At 36.5% G+C, this 15246-nt stretch overlaps 3 protein-coding genes, 1 long non-coding RNA gene and 1 pseudogene across 4 annotated transcripts; 1 reads left to right on the top strand and 4 right to left on the bottom strand.

The window, feature by feature from the left end:
• Window positions 1–54: 54 nt before the first annotated feature.
• LOC142542210 (ER lumen protein-retaining receptor-like) lies at window positions 55–3422 on the bottom strand. Its single transcript, XM_075648713.1, has 6 exons — window positions 3156–3422; window positions 1734–1999; window positions 1543–1658; window positions 663–736; window positions 440–503; window positions 55–348 (listed from the first exon to the last, which is right to left on the bottom strand). Exons 1-6 carry the CDS (start codon window positions 3244–3246, stop codon window positions 312–314), a joined length of 648 nt encoding a protein of 215 aa, XP_075504828.1. The 5' UTR covers window positions 3247–3422; the 3' UTR covers window positions 55–311.
• A 748-nt stretch (window positions 3423–4170) lies between these two features.
• On the bottom strand, window positions 4171–5731 carry LOC142541386 (uncharacterized). The gene is made up of 3 exons (XR_012819326.1): window positions 5594–5731; window positions 4985–5183; window positions 4171–4304 (listed from the first exon to the last, which is right to left on the bottom strand). It is a non-coding gene; the product is annotated as an uncharacterized LOC142541386 (long non-coding RNA).
• A 39-nt stretch (window positions 5732–5770) lies between these two features.
• Window positions 5771–6166, bottom strand: LOC142541314 (PLASMODESMATA CALLOSE-BINDING PROTEIN 2-like). The gene has a single exon (XM_075647869.1). The coding sequence runs from the start codon at window positions 6164–6166 to the stop codon at window positions 5771–5773; it is 396 nt and encodes a 131-aa protein (XP_075503984.1).
• Window positions 6167–6802: 636 nt separating this feature from the next.
• On the bottom strand, window positions 6803–11829 carry LOC142542209 (uncharacterized). Its single transcript, XM_075648712.1, has 8 exons — window positions 11694–11829; window positions 10266–10700; window positions 9686–10057; window positions 9034–9243; window positions 8243–8614; window positions 7926–8169; window positions 7674–7821; window positions 6803–7491 (listed from the first exon to the last, which is right to left on the bottom strand). The coding sequence occupies exons 1-8, from the start codon at window positions 11725–11727 to the stop codon at window positions 7114–7116; spliced, it is 2193 nt and encodes a 730-aa protein (XP_075504827.1). The 5' UTR covers window positions 11728–11829; the 3' UTR covers window positions 6803–7113.
• A 1396-nt stretch (window positions 11830–13225) lies between these two features.
• Window positions 13226–15105, top strand: LOC142542208 (F-box protein At2g02240-like; annotated as a pseudogene).
• The last annotated feature ends 141 nt before the right edge of the window (window positions 15106–15246 follow it).

The raw sequence follows: 15246 nt of genomic DNA, 5'->3' as shown, positions 1-15246 counted from the left end.
TCGCACATAGATTCAAGTAGTACCTTTTTTTTTAATTCAACTGTCACCACTGGCTTACAAATAAATAATATTTGCATTATATCTGATGATAAACAATAAAATGTCTGTAAATTTTGCTAATATGTTCACAACCCTTCCCTATCTAAAGATTTGACTATTTGAGCTAAAATCCCTTTACAGCAACAGTATTAAAATCAGAAAAAGTGTACTTTAGAGGCCAAATATGATAGGATGTGAGGGAAACTTATCTCACGAGCAATAATAAATAAAGTGACCAGTAATTGAAGAAATACCATATGACCCCCTCTAGCTCAAGCAGGTAATTCGAGCTTTACGTTGTTTTTCCAGCTGAAACGGTAAAATATGAAAAACAGTCACGCACGCACGCCTATGAGATGAATATATGCTACGACAGCTTTTTTATTCGAAAAAAGAATACCTTTGGAAATAGTAGTAGAAGAAATCAGCATATAGTAGTGTCTGAACAATTCCTGAGACCCAAGCTGTAAGAGCAGGAAACAACCAAACTTGGCATAAATGTTTACGCACAACTATTTACTTCATAACAAAATTGAACCATCATTATGCAGAAACTCTATGTAAATGTTAGTGTGTATGTGTGCTCTGTTATATACGCGTGTATGAGAGTGAGAGAGGTATACTTATCCAGTGTGTATAATGTGGTTCGGTGAAGTAGCGATAAATCCAGTTCAAAATGTACAATCCTCGGTAGGCTCTGTAACATAAAAAACAGGATATAAAATTTTTTATGAGATTAGCAATGGGGTTACTTCCAAATCGTTCAGTCATCATGAAGAATAAAATTTTGGAATATCTTGAAAACTTTATGCGACGACATGAAAAATCAATACGTAAAGACTTAAACCCCATAAATGGAATTCAATGCAAGTGTGAGAATTGAGAAGATCTAGGACTTAGCAAAGCAAAGGGTGACTTGGTGTATCATAGGACAACCTAAAGTTTTTGAAAAAACTATACATGATATTTCAAAATTCGTGCTGTCCCTGATCATCCATGGGTGTAGCTCATGTGTAAAATATAATTTGGAGAACTGCAGACAAGCAAGGAAAATTGCACATTTGATATCTTTAATTCCTCTGTCACATTGGTGGGGAAACCCATTATCATAGACATTGTTTGTAACTTAACATCGGATCCATTTATATCTTACGGAATAAATCGCTCACCGAGTACAGAAATCAATGACTTCTGATAAATCATTGATCAGGGAAGAATTCGGAAGGGAGAGAGATAACCCTTTCTAAACGGGAGGAACCAAAAGATTCAACTTCCAGGAGGGGTGAATCTTGGAGTTTTCTCAAAAATTGTACTATTGTTGCAAGTATCTAGATGGAGGTTAGAGACTCTCCTCACCATCACTAACCAGCCGGTAGAGTCTACCCTGATTAGGTGACTCGAACCCAGAATCAATTTACCATCACAAAAACTCAATTCATACAAAACTACTGATGAATGTCGATCTTTAGTTGTCATAAGTCACAATGTAGAGAGATAAGTTACCCCAAAAGAACAACATATTGTCCAGTCAAGTTGTCGATATTTCTTGTTCTCTGCAGCAAGACTAGCTGAGGAAGAATAGCAACAGCTTCCAGGTACAAGGAAAATGCCCAAAATACCTGATTAATCATATCAAAGGCAGACATAAAACACAAATAATATAAAGGAAACAGATGTCTATGATGTCAGGTTACCTCTCTGAAAGTAAATTTTTCATGTATTATCAGAGCTAGTAAAAAACAGGGCAGCAGAAGGAAATAATGACGAAAAGTATCCTGGTCTTTGTCATAGGATCTGCGAACGATCTTGTGCTTCCTTATGTACCAAACAATTGAAAAAGAGCTTCCCAAAAATATTAACTTCATTAGCGTGTTATAGAGTGAGATGAAGTCTACAAAGAGATCCAAGTAGCGAGTAGCAAACACAATAGCATAGAGCTCCTGAGTCTTCAGAGAAATGCCTATGCATATAGATACAAAGTCAACATCAAACGAAGTTAAAAGTAAGATATTAATTTTATACGAGTGACTGGACTATTTCATAAAGCGATATGTGAACCTAATGAATTACACCAAAAACACTACAGTGAATGTAATCAGGTGATTTGATCCCCTTTTAACACGACCTTTAGACAAATCACTTCCACTTCATGTCAAACCAAAATAGCTCAAAGTGAACCTTGAGGCTTTTGTGGTTCATAGGAACCAATCATAATTACCAAGGTGATAACAAAATAAGTTACTGCATTGAAGGTCCTCCTCCACATGTCAGACAATTCAAAAGGTTCCAAGTGGTTAGTTAATACACTAGTGGCTGTCAACTAATCCACGAGAAAATAGAAGACTACCAGTGCCTGGTGACCTGATTCTTGTTGTGATAAAGAATCACAAATAGCAATTAGAAGCATATTCTGATCCGTAATTATTTGGCACCCAGAAGTTTTTCATGTCTAGAAGAGCACATCCCTTTACCAGCCCAAGCCACTACCACAATATTAATCAATATAAGTAAAAGATCACCTTTAACTGCATTACTTTCCCACCCAAAATCACTTCAACGATAACGATAAAATAAAAAAAAGACATTATAACAGAATATGCTATTTATTCTGAGCCACTGGAAAGAAACTCCCCGGATACATATATATCTTCAATCAGTAAAGCAAAATACCACCTGGAGGTCATCTTGCAACATCCCATATTATTATAAATCACTGCCCCAAATAGGAAACATAAATCTCTTTGACGAGGATACAACATAGTATCCCCACATTAAATAAAACAAACATACATGGCTTATGGCTATCATCCATTGATGCAACCCGCGAGGTGCTGTTCGTCCAAAATAAGGGAAAAACAACAATCTTGATCTGAATTTTTTTGGTGCATTACACACCGACACCTTCCAATTATTTTGCCTTGTCAATTTAAAAAATTCTTCCCAATTTCCACCCCTTAACTACCGATCACAGTTTATGAACTATGTTAAACATGACAACTGCAAAATTATAAAAAGGGTGGGGTCTTTAATCGATCATTCCAGCTGCAGAAATCAAATCTTTCTTGGATCTTTTGATGCAGACTAAAAACCCAAAAATATGATACAAAAATTCTTACCCGCACAAGATTTAATAGTGTGAATCTTGAGGAGTAAAACAAGGACACTGGCCAAATGGGTCATGTCTCCAGCTAACCTAAATAAATTCATCTTTTCTACCTTATACTCTCCCCTACAATAAGCAAACGCAGAAGCAGCTACAGTTTTATGGAGCCCAGAAAACAGATCGGCACCGGGGGAACGATGATTTGATTTGGTACTAGAATTTCTATTTCCCCTTCGTCTCTCTCTTTTTGTCCAAAGAAGGGTTTTTTTTTAAAAAAAAAAAAATTAAATAATTATAAAATTTAACAAAATATCAAAAAAGAATGAGGAGCCGGGTGGGTTTCAAATTCCGGCAAAATATATGAAACTTTAGTTTTTTAAAAAACTACTAATTTATACACAATAGGAAATATATCAATTAATTTATTTTTGATCTTTTGTAAAGTTTTTGTTATTTATGTTAATATTAGATCTCAAATATGAGACTACATCTCAAACTTTACCAAATGAACCATAAATCATCGACAAAACGAATTGGCAAATGAAACAAAAGTTGAAACATTGTAGCTACAACAAAGAAAATGATTCTAGTTGGTAAAGATAAAACTAACTTTCAAATATTAAAATAAAAAAAAATCTAAACATATTGTATATAGTCCAACAGTCTCGCTTTGGACATGAATATAAAAAAAAATCTGCAACATTTTCCCTCTTCCATCCAAATAATTTGTACAGGTCCATGATTCGTGGAGATCCCGTTTCAATATTGTCAGCCTTCATCTATGCAAATGATTGAGCTTCCCGTTAATCGGGGGAGAACTACTAAATCAAGAATCAGAATGGCCTAAATGCCGATACAAAAGAAGGCTTCATCCAGCTACAAAAAACCGTGCTAAACAAGTTTTAAGTAAATGTAGTTTTAAAGAATGAACAAAATACTTAACAAGAAAGCACTGGCCGGGGACAAGAGTGTCTTAAACAAAGAGTTAGGCGAAGCATTAGCCTTGGGGGAATCGGGGAGTACTGTTCCTATGCCAGATGTGAATCCCCCTCCATTTCCATATAGAGGCTGTGTAGTTCCGGGTGGTGACATTGGTTGAATCGTATTAGGAGTCGAGCCTGGTGTCGTTGTGCCTCCTGGTGCAATAAGGCCTCCCGCGGTGCTGAAAATATGTGAGACGGGGATATTAGTATATTACAATGTAGGCAAGCAGATTATGGAAAGATGGCAAAATTCTCAGAAATTATTCTCATACAAATTAACAGGATAACAATTGTGTGGCCTCGGAAAAAGAAGTCGGGGGCAGAAAATTACATTAGAAAAAGGTTTTTGCACGAGTATCAGATGCTAAATTGTAAAAAACAAGTTAGCCTAAAAAAATGGAACTGAAAACATGGGGAGAATGTCATCCACAAACCCCTCACAGCTTAATTTCAATGCAAAAACATGAGAATCATATCACTTCCAATAAACTAGATATGAATGATTGCATGCAATTGACTATCGTGGTCTCTCCTAAGTTTGTCTTTCATTCCCACTAGGAGAAACATTCGAACTACGTACTCAGCGTGAGGCAAAGTCGGGGAGCCTGATCGCACTCGAGCTCTCGGGCTTCATTTCTAACAGTCCTAGAGTTCAAAGCCGTGATTTCCTCGAGATCAAAGAGAATTTCTACTTCTTGATAATGGATCACTCCTCAAGACTCAAAGACAACATGACAAGTTTTATGATGGTATGATGCACACTCAACAAATTAATACAAGATTTCTGGCTCATCCCCATTGAAATATTCTTGGCAGGATTTATTCACCAAAGTATTATAATACATCTTCAAACACTTACAAAATCTCGTGTTTTATATTACGGTCATGTTAAAGCATTTCAACTCCCCAGAATAACCCCAGCTTATAATAAGAGCCACGCCAAACGCCTCTCACTCACGGCCCCAACTTAGGGGCCATTTGAAATGCATGTCTTCTAGGTTGGCGCTGTGACCTTTGGAAGAAGATGCATGCATTTTCATCCCCCAACCTTTGAGTTCCTACAATTGACCAGATTTCAAAATTTTAGCACAATTTCACCCTTTCTATTACTTTTTCTCTAATTTCATTCTTTAATAAACTTTTACGCTTAAAATATGAACTTGTAAGGTACAAAATCTTGAATTTGGATTTTTTTTAAAGAACCCTACGCTTAAAATTCAGATTATGAATTAAATTTGAGAAATTCTGCATCACATATTTGGGCTTGGGGATAGCTACTATTTTAATGCCGAAGTCTTTGTATCTGGAAAAACATATCTGTAGCCATGAGCACTTAGGTGCAGAAAAAAGTTTTAAGAAAAAAGAGTGGAAAAAAAGAAGCCAAACGAGCAACTTTCGATAAAGCAACAAGGCGCTCGGAAACGAAAAAGCAGACAAATCTATGAACCAGGCAAGGAAAAATACATACCTTGGAGATGATGGATAAACACAAGATCCATAACCAAAACAAAAAAAAACCAATAATTAGAACAAAAGAATAAATTGGATAAATCTCAATCTCATATCATTTTTTAAAAACACAGAAATTTTTCTAAAATGTGCACTCCTACACTTCGCCTTGTAAATACTAAAGCAAATACAATGATCAAACCCATAAGGAATCAATGCAGATATAAACATAGGCAACCAATAAATGTATGTGACTTTGTTCGTATGTCAAAAGATACGAACTTGGGTCGGTTTGAGCTATGAAGGCAGTGCCGGCAAAAGAACAAGAAACAGGGGCGCTCCCCTTTCGCTGGTAATAACTGTTAAAGGCATACGAGGCATGAGCTTGCACCGTGTTTAGCAGATAACAAAGGCCAGAAGATTGGAGTGGAGCACAATCAGCACCACCTCCACATGCATAATCAAGAGCAACTTGCAAAGCCTGATCGCTGGCGTCACTCTTCGCTACACACCATGTCGCTGCCGCAGAGTATTCGGTGGAGCTGCACACTAACAGCAGCAGAAGCACCGCTTTAAACACAGCTACCGCCATGCCTGGCTGGCAAATGCAAGTTGGTAAAGTTTGAGAGAGAGGGAAGTAGTAGTATGGAGTTGAGGGTATGTATAAAGAGAGAATGAAGTTCTTTTGTTCATCGTTTCTTTTTGCTCTTTTTTGTTTTGACAGTGTGTTTTCTTTTGCTTTTTGGGTTCTTATTCTAATATTTAGAAATATTCAAGGGTGCGAGTTATCAAATTTTTTACAAAATAACTAATCGATATTCTTTTATATATTTCACACAAAAGAAATTTGTTATATTTAACTACATTATTAAGTGTTTTAAAAATATTTAATTCCAACAAATCATACAACCAAGCCTTCATGTATTTGAAATAAAAGTCGCGTAAAGATGTTCGTGACAAATACCGAGAGATCCCAAAGAATTATTCTTGCATTTTAAATTTAGAAATATATAATGAAAAGTTGATTTTAATTTTGTGAGCGTGTCTCACATAATCGCACGTCAATTTAATTCCACCTTAGTTAGCAGTTAGCACTCGCATTGTATACAATTGGATTTATGCGTCAAAATAAGAAGATTTCACGTATATGGACGAATGTCACTTGAATTCCAAGTATAATTTAATTTAATTTCCATAAATATGTGAAATTCCTTTATTTATAATTAAATAAATCAAAACATAATACTATAATTGACTGCATAAAATAACGGGATCCCCCAGATCAAAATGTTTGATAACCAAAAGTATTTACAAAGTAAAATCTAAATACATGCCTAAAACTCGGGGGAAAAAAACTGAACAATCCTTCAACACAACATGAATAAAGACCAAACCAATAACTGACCTTACCAAAACAGTTTGCAGTCATCCTTTCTTGAATCCTGAAGGAAACTGCGCAATCCATTTCAATACAATCATCACTTGGACTGTTTCGCTCAATAGTTAAAATGCCTCGATGCGCCATCCAATAAAAAATACTCATCGACCCTCCTGAAGATCTTCAGAAAACACAGCAGTTCTAGATATATTTTCGTTATCCAAGACACTCAAACCTGAGTAATGACCAGACGAAAACATTGATGACGCCCCATCAGATTCGAAGGTCGTAGATGACTGCCTAAGATTGGGTACGTTATTGGAATTTGCTATGGCAGAATGCTGATGTTCAGTAATTCGTTGCACCATTTTGAGGGATTGTACCACTTCACCCATTGTTGGCCGTTGGTTAGCCTCAGGGGCTACACAAGCAGCTGCAATGGTGCAAACCCGAATAAAATCCTCCTTTGGGTACTTACTATCAAGTTTTGGATCAGCAAGTTCTTCCAGTCGATCCTTATCTCTCAGTATTGGCCTCGTCTGTAAACAATACAGCATGAATTGCTAAACTGGAGTTGATCAAGCTTTTTTTAAAAAACCAAATCAATGCGTTTACAGACAATTATAAATTTAACTTTATGAACATAACCTACATACAGCAAGAACTGACTTCACATGACGAAATCATAAATAACGAGGGTAGATCTTATAATACAACTAACCCATGTCACAAGGTTCTCTTGGCCAGTGGGTTGCGACATATCTACAGGCTTTCTCCCAGTCAGCAGTTCAAGAAGAACCACTCCGTAACTGTAAACATCACTCTTTACCAAAAGGTGACCAGTCATGGCATACTCAGGCGCGACATAACTGTAAAAGATTTGGAATTGTCAAAAGTGTTGAATTAAATAAATAAAACCTTGGACTTTGGACAAGTCAAAGGAGGTGGAGACATGGTTACGAAAAAGACTAACCCAAAAGTTCCCATAACACGGGTGGAAAGGTAGTTAGCCCGACCCTCAGGAGCCTGTTTTGCAAGGCCAAAATCAGAAACTTTAGCATGGAAGTTGTTCTCAAGTAATATATTTGATGCCTTGAAATCTCTATGAATTACGCAAGGTTGAGAGTCCTCGTGCAAGTATGCAAGCCCTCTAGCAGCATCAAGAGCAATTTTCATTCTAGTATCCCAATCAAGTGGGCAATTTAATCCCAAGGGTCCTGTAACATAAAGTTTCAGCTGAAAAGCATCACCGTGAAAATTTGAATAATGTATCATCATGAAAAAAATTACCATGGAGCCATGCCTCAAGACTTCCATTTGAAACTAGCTCGTAACAAAGTAGGTTTTGAGAGGAGTCTCGATTACTGTAGTAACCAACAAGTTTTACCAAGTTACGGTGATGCAGTCTACTAAGCATCTCGACCTCAACTAAGAACTCTTTATCCCCTTGTTGTCCGCCACTACTAAGCTTCTTTATGGCTACAGGTGTGCCATCACTTAAGACACCCTTGAAAACCCTTCCAAAGCCACCCTCCCCAAGGATACTAGCAGAAGCAAAGTTATTGGTGGCCTCTTTTAGTTCATCATATGCGAGAATCCGAGCACTTGTTGGATGGCGAAGAGATACCCCAGCCAGAATTGTTTCCAGAGTCCTTTGTTTTACTATCACACCATAAAAATAGCAGATGAGATCCCAGAAAAAAAAAGTGAAGCCCAATATTAAAAGGCAATAGACCATGATGACCACGAGTCCTTTTGATAATTTAAGGGCAGGTTAAATGATGAAAACAAAGGAACAAAGTCCTTCATAGTGCTATGCAAATTTATAACTGAATAAAAGAATAAGGAGAAAAGCCAGAGCAAAACAGGAAGAAAAAGAAAAAAAATTTCTTGCTTCCAAAATTATTTTAAAAAAGTTCAAAAACCAAGGAAATATTGGGTATTTAGGTCTGAGACGCATGTCAAATTAACCCCACCATCAGGAAGAAAACACAACAGATATGATAGAAAACTAATCTAGAAATGATCAACCACGTATGAATTTCAAAGCAGTAATACAGAAAACACGATACTTCACAAACCTGTTTCTTTAGGAGGTTCCACATTCTTCTCTTTCTGAGATATGCACAAGCAAACTATAACCATAGAGATGACAGCAATAATCAGGATTAGAGCTCCAATTCCGATGACAAGAACTAAGCTTGGCGGTTTATCTCTGTTTGTATTGACGGCTGCAGGAGCTGATGGACGGTTAGGTGGTGCTACGACTGGAGATGCAGCAGATAGCGGAGCTGTATTGAAAACAAAATGGTTACTTCACTTTAATTTTCTTTTCGAGGTGGTCATGGGGAAATTTATTTGATTTAAAATACAGGTATAGACGTACAGTAAACGAACGGACCTAAAAAACACAGTAAATATACTGAAATTAGAGTTAATGTTATAAACAGTCTACCAAATGCTTTATTCCTGGTCGAGCCATCAGCAAAGTTCGAATAACACTAAGCACGGAAGTTTGCTACCATTTGGCGGTATATTGCCACATATGACACTAGATGTAAAGAAACATCAATATTCTCAACTCGAATAGTCAATCAATTTTTTTCTTATGCCATTTGCATGCACCAATCCAATCAACAGAAAACCATAAACAGTCAAAAATTTAAAATTTACCATGAACAAGCAGGGGTTGATATTTAATATTAGCACAATAACAAGAAACATGAAGTGTACCTTGAAAAGAAACCGCGGGTTTGAACCATGTCATATTAAGAAGCCGATAATCGCCCACTAAAGCAGGATCTAAATGGACCTTGTGCATCAACAGTGAGGAGTTTATTTTAGTAACTTCACTAACAGAAAAACTGATACCAGTGTGTGGAGTGATATCCATCGATATATTAAGGCCAGATACGCTGACCATATAAAAGTTGATAAGGTCAATCTGTGAAACCAACAAACCAAGTTGAGAAGCAAACTGATCTAGAACAAGATTCCAATTGGGGTTAGAAGAGACATTCAACAATAGAATATCAAGCTTTAATGGATAAACACAGTGGCACCCCCGGCTCTCCCGTTTTAGTACTGTGTCTGGTCCACAACAATCTGCCAAAAGGGAAAAAAAAGGCGCACAATGAAATATTAAATTAAAAAGTGAGGATAAGTGATGTTGATCAAAGAGTATTGCTAAGTATTCAGCATAATCCTTCTTGGTCGCCCAAAGAAAAGAAAATAGTCGGTGGTGGCCTGACAAAGAATAAATTCAATACAAATCTTTCTGCAATAAAATGGAGAAAAAGAACATCAATCTTACTAGAGATGCTTGGAGAAAGTGGAGGCTGAGATAAGCCGGTGGGCATAGTATTAGGTTCAGCTTGAGTTGGCGCAACCTCTAACAGGTGAGGAGCTGGAAGGCTAGTGCTGGCAGGCACTGATCCACTCTTTTCCATTGATGGTTTGGACAGACGAGAACTAGAATGGGGAGCAGAAATCACAAAATGATCATAGCCAGGCGACTGAGCAGGTGCAACATAAGGATTGGGATGTTTTCGATGAGGTTCCCAGGATAGAGGTCTATTGGCAGATAGTGGAAACTCAGGCATAGCTCGTGCTTCCACAAGAACTGTGGCTGAATACAAATCTTCTCTTTCTAATATATTATCTCCTAAATTTGCATTGGTGATGGATATCAAACAGCAAAAGAGAAGAAAACATTTAAGGACAGACCAACAGCCCTCTGGTAGCAACCCTGTAATACAGATTACATACAGAAAGTGCTGAAACATGGTTGCTGAACAACTGCTAAAATGGAGGAAAAATCTAACAGCAGCTGACAATTAACTAAAGGCCACTCACAGTATAAAAACTAGTACCGAGCCAACTTATTTATCATCCCAACTTTACTCGGCTACATTTAACTGACCCCATGCGGATACATATACAATATTTATCTAGCATCCTTTATGTTTCTTGATTCAGTCTGGGGTACCAAATAGATGTAATCAAACCCGCCTTTTTCAAATCTATCACGAAATTTCAGTATCATATTTACCCTCTTTGAGCTTCCATAGATTCAATAGACAAAATAGGTTTCACTCACCATGCTTTTTATTTATACACAAGGAAGGTCAAATCCAAGAGGGGCCTATTATTCTCCAAAATTATACTAGCAATAATGTGGAGATGTTTGCATTTGGATTTGCTAACATGACATGACAAGTTCTTTAGGCACAAAGCAAATCATGATGTATTCTAGTCGTGAACCATTTCGAAATAACAATCTACAAGTTGAACTCCTCCTATGGCACGCTCCAACAAAAGTTAGAAAAACAGAGTCACTGCTATTTCATGGACCTTTTCCCAAAAACACCTTCATCAATCGAATGAAGCTATAAATCTGATCGAGAACTCCAATTTCCTTGCTCAATATTCTCTCATGGAGTCCAATACAATAAAAAAATGCACTTACTGAAAAACTAAAGGTCAAGTTACTTAAACTAACATAAAAGAGGTTCAATAAATAAGGAAAATAATAAGAATTCTTAAATCAACTCTTAGAAACTGAAGTAAACAGTTACAATTCAAGCAATCAGCAGACATCGATATCGACAAATTTATCAAATTTTCATACAATCAACTCGACTCTTCCTACATTGCCATGAAAAGGTTGAAAACCAAATTAAACAGAAAATTTCTTGACAAATGAAAGCACGAAAATTCAAAGAAGTCACATAAAACACACAGGAAAAGGACCGCAATTTCACGAAGTGCACCATCACCAACAAGGACTGTCCAGATCTACAAATGGCACAATCCAGTAATCCAAACGGCCAGATTTCAGTTCACTCCAGAGAAAAATCTGCATCCACAACCTCCGGAATTGAAATCCACCGACAACAAATTCCTCCAAATTTCCATTCCAAAGAAACAAGTCCTTGGCATATTTCAGCTCCGATATAAAACCCTCGACACAGGAAAAATCAGTAAATATAAGCCAAAGCGTCGTTCACTTCAGACAGCTATCAGTACTCTTCAATTGATATTTTTCTTTACGGGAGGCGTGTAGGGTAAGGAGGGGGGCTGTGTGTTCAGCTTTTCCACAATAGTATTTATCGTAATGTGAGACTAACGTGCGCCATTGAAGGACATAGACGGTGATGTCAGTCACGTCAACCGTTGAGCGTCTGAAAAGGAGTTTATATCATGTGGCATCGGTGTACAATGATTTCGTGGACCACTCGTTTTAACGGCGAGTCGTTAATGAGCCGTTAATTATTTTTTTAAAGCGGGTTAAAAAAAAGTTCCTCACATGCAGCAACAGATCAAAGAGAAGAAACAAATCCCTTCTCTGTAAAAAAATTCGAGTACTCGTCGTCGAAAATCTTGGCTGCATCAAAATTCGTAGTATGTGAATTTGAACGAGCATCCGCTACTTTTCAGTATCCACTGGATAAACTCTAAAATTAACATAATAATTTAAAACCATGTTAGTCAGATAAATCATGCTATACAAACTGCACGACAATATCACTCTAAATAAAGTCGGATAGACAGAAGAAATCAAACTTTTAATTATCGATAAATAATTCATTAACTCGGTCACCTTCACATGGGCGGAGCTACGTGTTGGCACACCCGGGCTGTAACCTCGGTGGCCCATTTGTTTTTTAAATTTTTATGTATTATTTTGGGCAACTTTGAGATTAGCACGGTGGCCCAAAACTAATACAATAAGTCAATATGAAAACATATGTGAGCCCAAACATGCCAAAACCAAACCCAATCCCCCTTATTTCTCGACGGTTCCTGGCGGGAGAAGAATAGTCGGTCATGACTTTAGTTCAGGTAGATTTCAAATCCTAGTTCTTCCATTGACCCCTTGGGACATGTTCGTCCAATATTGAAAGCCATGCATGGAGCATAGAATCCATATTTGACTAACTACAATAAATAAGATCACACCAAATCAAATTAAACAAAAACACATACAGCAATTAGTGATCAGAACCAAACCCACGAAACCTCTAGTCGCAAATCCATTGATAAATAATTAAATACAATAAGATCGAACGTCCAATAAAATAAAACAATATAATAGAAAAGTGTATTAAACAAGATTGTCAGACGAAGGGAGATGGGTGAAGTCTATCATGTTTGGTAAAAAAACACAATATTATAATTTAGGCCAAAAGTCCTTTTGGTTCAACATCTATTGACATTTTTTCAAGTATATATAAACACGTTACTTAATTATCTTGCGAACTACAAGTGTAAACAAACTCCATAGCCTCTTCAAATCAATCTTGATTCATTAGTTGGAAACAATTACATAAGGAGAAATTTATATTAGAATGGACCCTTTTGCAAGGTTGCCTGAGGGATGCATTTCTGAGATCCTATCATTTACATCCCCTTTGGATGCTTCAAGATCATCAATTGTATCGAAAGAATTCGGATCGGCAGTCGAGTCGGACGCTGTTTGGGAGAGATTTTTGCCATCTGAATATCAAGAGATAGTCTCTGAATCGATTTCTCCTCTCAAATACGCCACCAAGAAAGAGTTGTATTTTCATCTCTGTCACTCTCCTATTCTTGTTGATGGAGGAAAAATGGTAAGCTAATACTCCAATCACCAGTGTTATTTAATTTCTTTACATATGATATATTTGTACGTAGTGTTTATATTTGTTTGTTGATAGATTTCTTTTATTTATCGTTTAATTTTAATTCACATTCTTCTGCATGCTTATGAATGGAATTTTACATTTTATATATTTATTAATATACACAAGTTAAAGTAGTTGTTCATCTACTGTACAATCCCGGAACGGAGGTGATGTTTTGTTTTTGTTTTGCTGTTAAGTATAGAGATCCTTGACGACTCTCGCCTATTCTTGCACATAACGTAATTCATTGACAAAAAGTACAATTACACGAAATTATTTGATAAAAATTGTTGCACTTAATTATTGTAAAAGCCATGGCCCATGCACGCAGTACCACTTTATCGAAAAAAGGACTCAATAATTGATAAATTGACATTCTTACGTTATATTATAAATGATCCATTTATTAATTTACACGAAAGACACAAGACACAATTATATGGTTCTGTCCATGCTATCTATGGGGCAGTGCCTCACAAGATCTGGACCTTTGATTTTAAAAAATTTGATGGACCCCGCATATGAATTGGTGGACCCCGCATATATGTGGTTAAATTTGAGCCTTTAATCTTCGCATGGGGCAGTACTCCATGAGGTAGGGATGAAATATTCCCAATTATATCGAGCATACGTCAATATTTTATTGCTATATATCAGCCTTCTCTGATTAATTTATAATAATTACAGCAAAATAAAATTAATTGTTCTTATATATATATATATTACTGCTAAATTTTTATGTGATTATAAATTTTTTGAAATGTAATCAGAGCTTTTCCCTTCACAAGAGAGATGGGAAGAAATGTTTTATGGTTGGAGCAAGACAACTTCAAATTTCATGGAAAGGTTGCTGGGATTTCATTCCACACACCAACTCCAGGTTCGAATCCATATATAAATAATAATAATACACAAATGCATTTATTTTGTTTGCATAACATAATACGTAATATCTTCTTCTTCTTCTTTTTTTTATGTATAAAAACTTTAGATTTGCAGAAGTCGCGAGGCTACGATCTGTGGGTTGGATCCATATCCAAGGAAGAATAAAAGCTAGACTTCTGTCAAAGAATGCCCATTATGCCGCATATTTAGTGTTTTGGCTTGAGAAGATGGATGGCCTTAAATCATCGAGCACGGTAGTGAGATTCATCGACGATGAAAATACGAGGAGCGAGCACAAAGAATGTCGAGAAACAGGAAAAATGGCAAAAATGAGAGATGATGGATGGATGGAGATTGAAATGGGAAAGTTTTACAATAAGAATGAGGATTATGATGGTGAAGTAGAGGTGTGGTTGATTGAGATTAATAATCCCCAGTGGAAAGTTTGGACTTATGGTCGAAGGCATTGAGTTTAGGCCCCTATAGAAACGGAAAATGGTTTCTCCTCAACTCTTTCTTGTGATTTGGATGAAGTATGTATGGCAAGTAAACAAATGGTGGTACGATGAATTAAAGAATCAAGTCATTCATTTAATTTCAAATGACTCGTACTGTTACAATGATGTATCTAAAAGTAAATATTATATTAAATAATATACGTGAGATTCATGAAAAAACAATGAACCTTACATATATTTAACACCCATTATTAATACACCATTGATGCTACAAGATCATCTCATT

This window comes from Primulina tabacum, chromosome 4 (genome assembly GCF_025594145.1).
Source record: "Primulina tabacum isolate GXHZ01 chromosome 4, ASM2559414v2, whole genome shotgun sequence".
Lineage (NCBI taxonomy): Eukaryota > Viridiplantae > Streptophyta > Magnoliopsida > Lamiales > Gesneriaceae > Primulina > Primulina tabacum.
Note: the sequence above shows the minus strand (reverse complement) of the source record. Positions and strands in the feature narration are given on the sequence as shown.

Excerpts from the sequence above, each read along its gene's own strand:
- LOC142542209 (XM_075648712.1), bottom strand. The coding sequence starts at position 11,727 with ATGGTGCACTTCGTGAAATTGCGGTCCTTTTCCT. Across the intron at positions 10,701-11,693 it reads GAAATTGCGGTCCTTTTCCT|GGTTGCTACCAGAGGGCTGT; the intron begins GTGTGTTTTATG and ends TCTGTATTACAG. Across the intron at positions 9,244-9,685 it reads ACCCGCGGTTTCTTTTCAAG|CTCCGCTATCTGCTGCATCT; the intron begins GTACACTTCATG and ends TTTTCAATACAG.
- LOC142541314 (XM_075647869.1), bottom strand. The coding sequence starts at position 6,166 with ATGGCGGTAGCTGTGTTTAAAGCGGTGCTTCTGCTGCTGTTAGTGTGC.
- LOC142542210 (XM_075648713.1), bottom strand. The coding sequence starts at position 3,246 with ATGAATTTATTTAGGTTAGCTGGAGACATGACCCATTTGGCCAGTGTC. Across the intron at positions 2,000-3,155 it reads CACTATTAAATCTTGTGCGG|GCATTTCTCTGAAGACTCAG; the intron begins GTAAGAATTTTT and ends CTATATGCATAG. Across the intron at positions 504-662 it reads ACATTATACACACTGGATAA|CTTGGGTCTCAGGAATTGTT; the intron begins GTATACCTCTCT and ends CTGCTCTTACAG.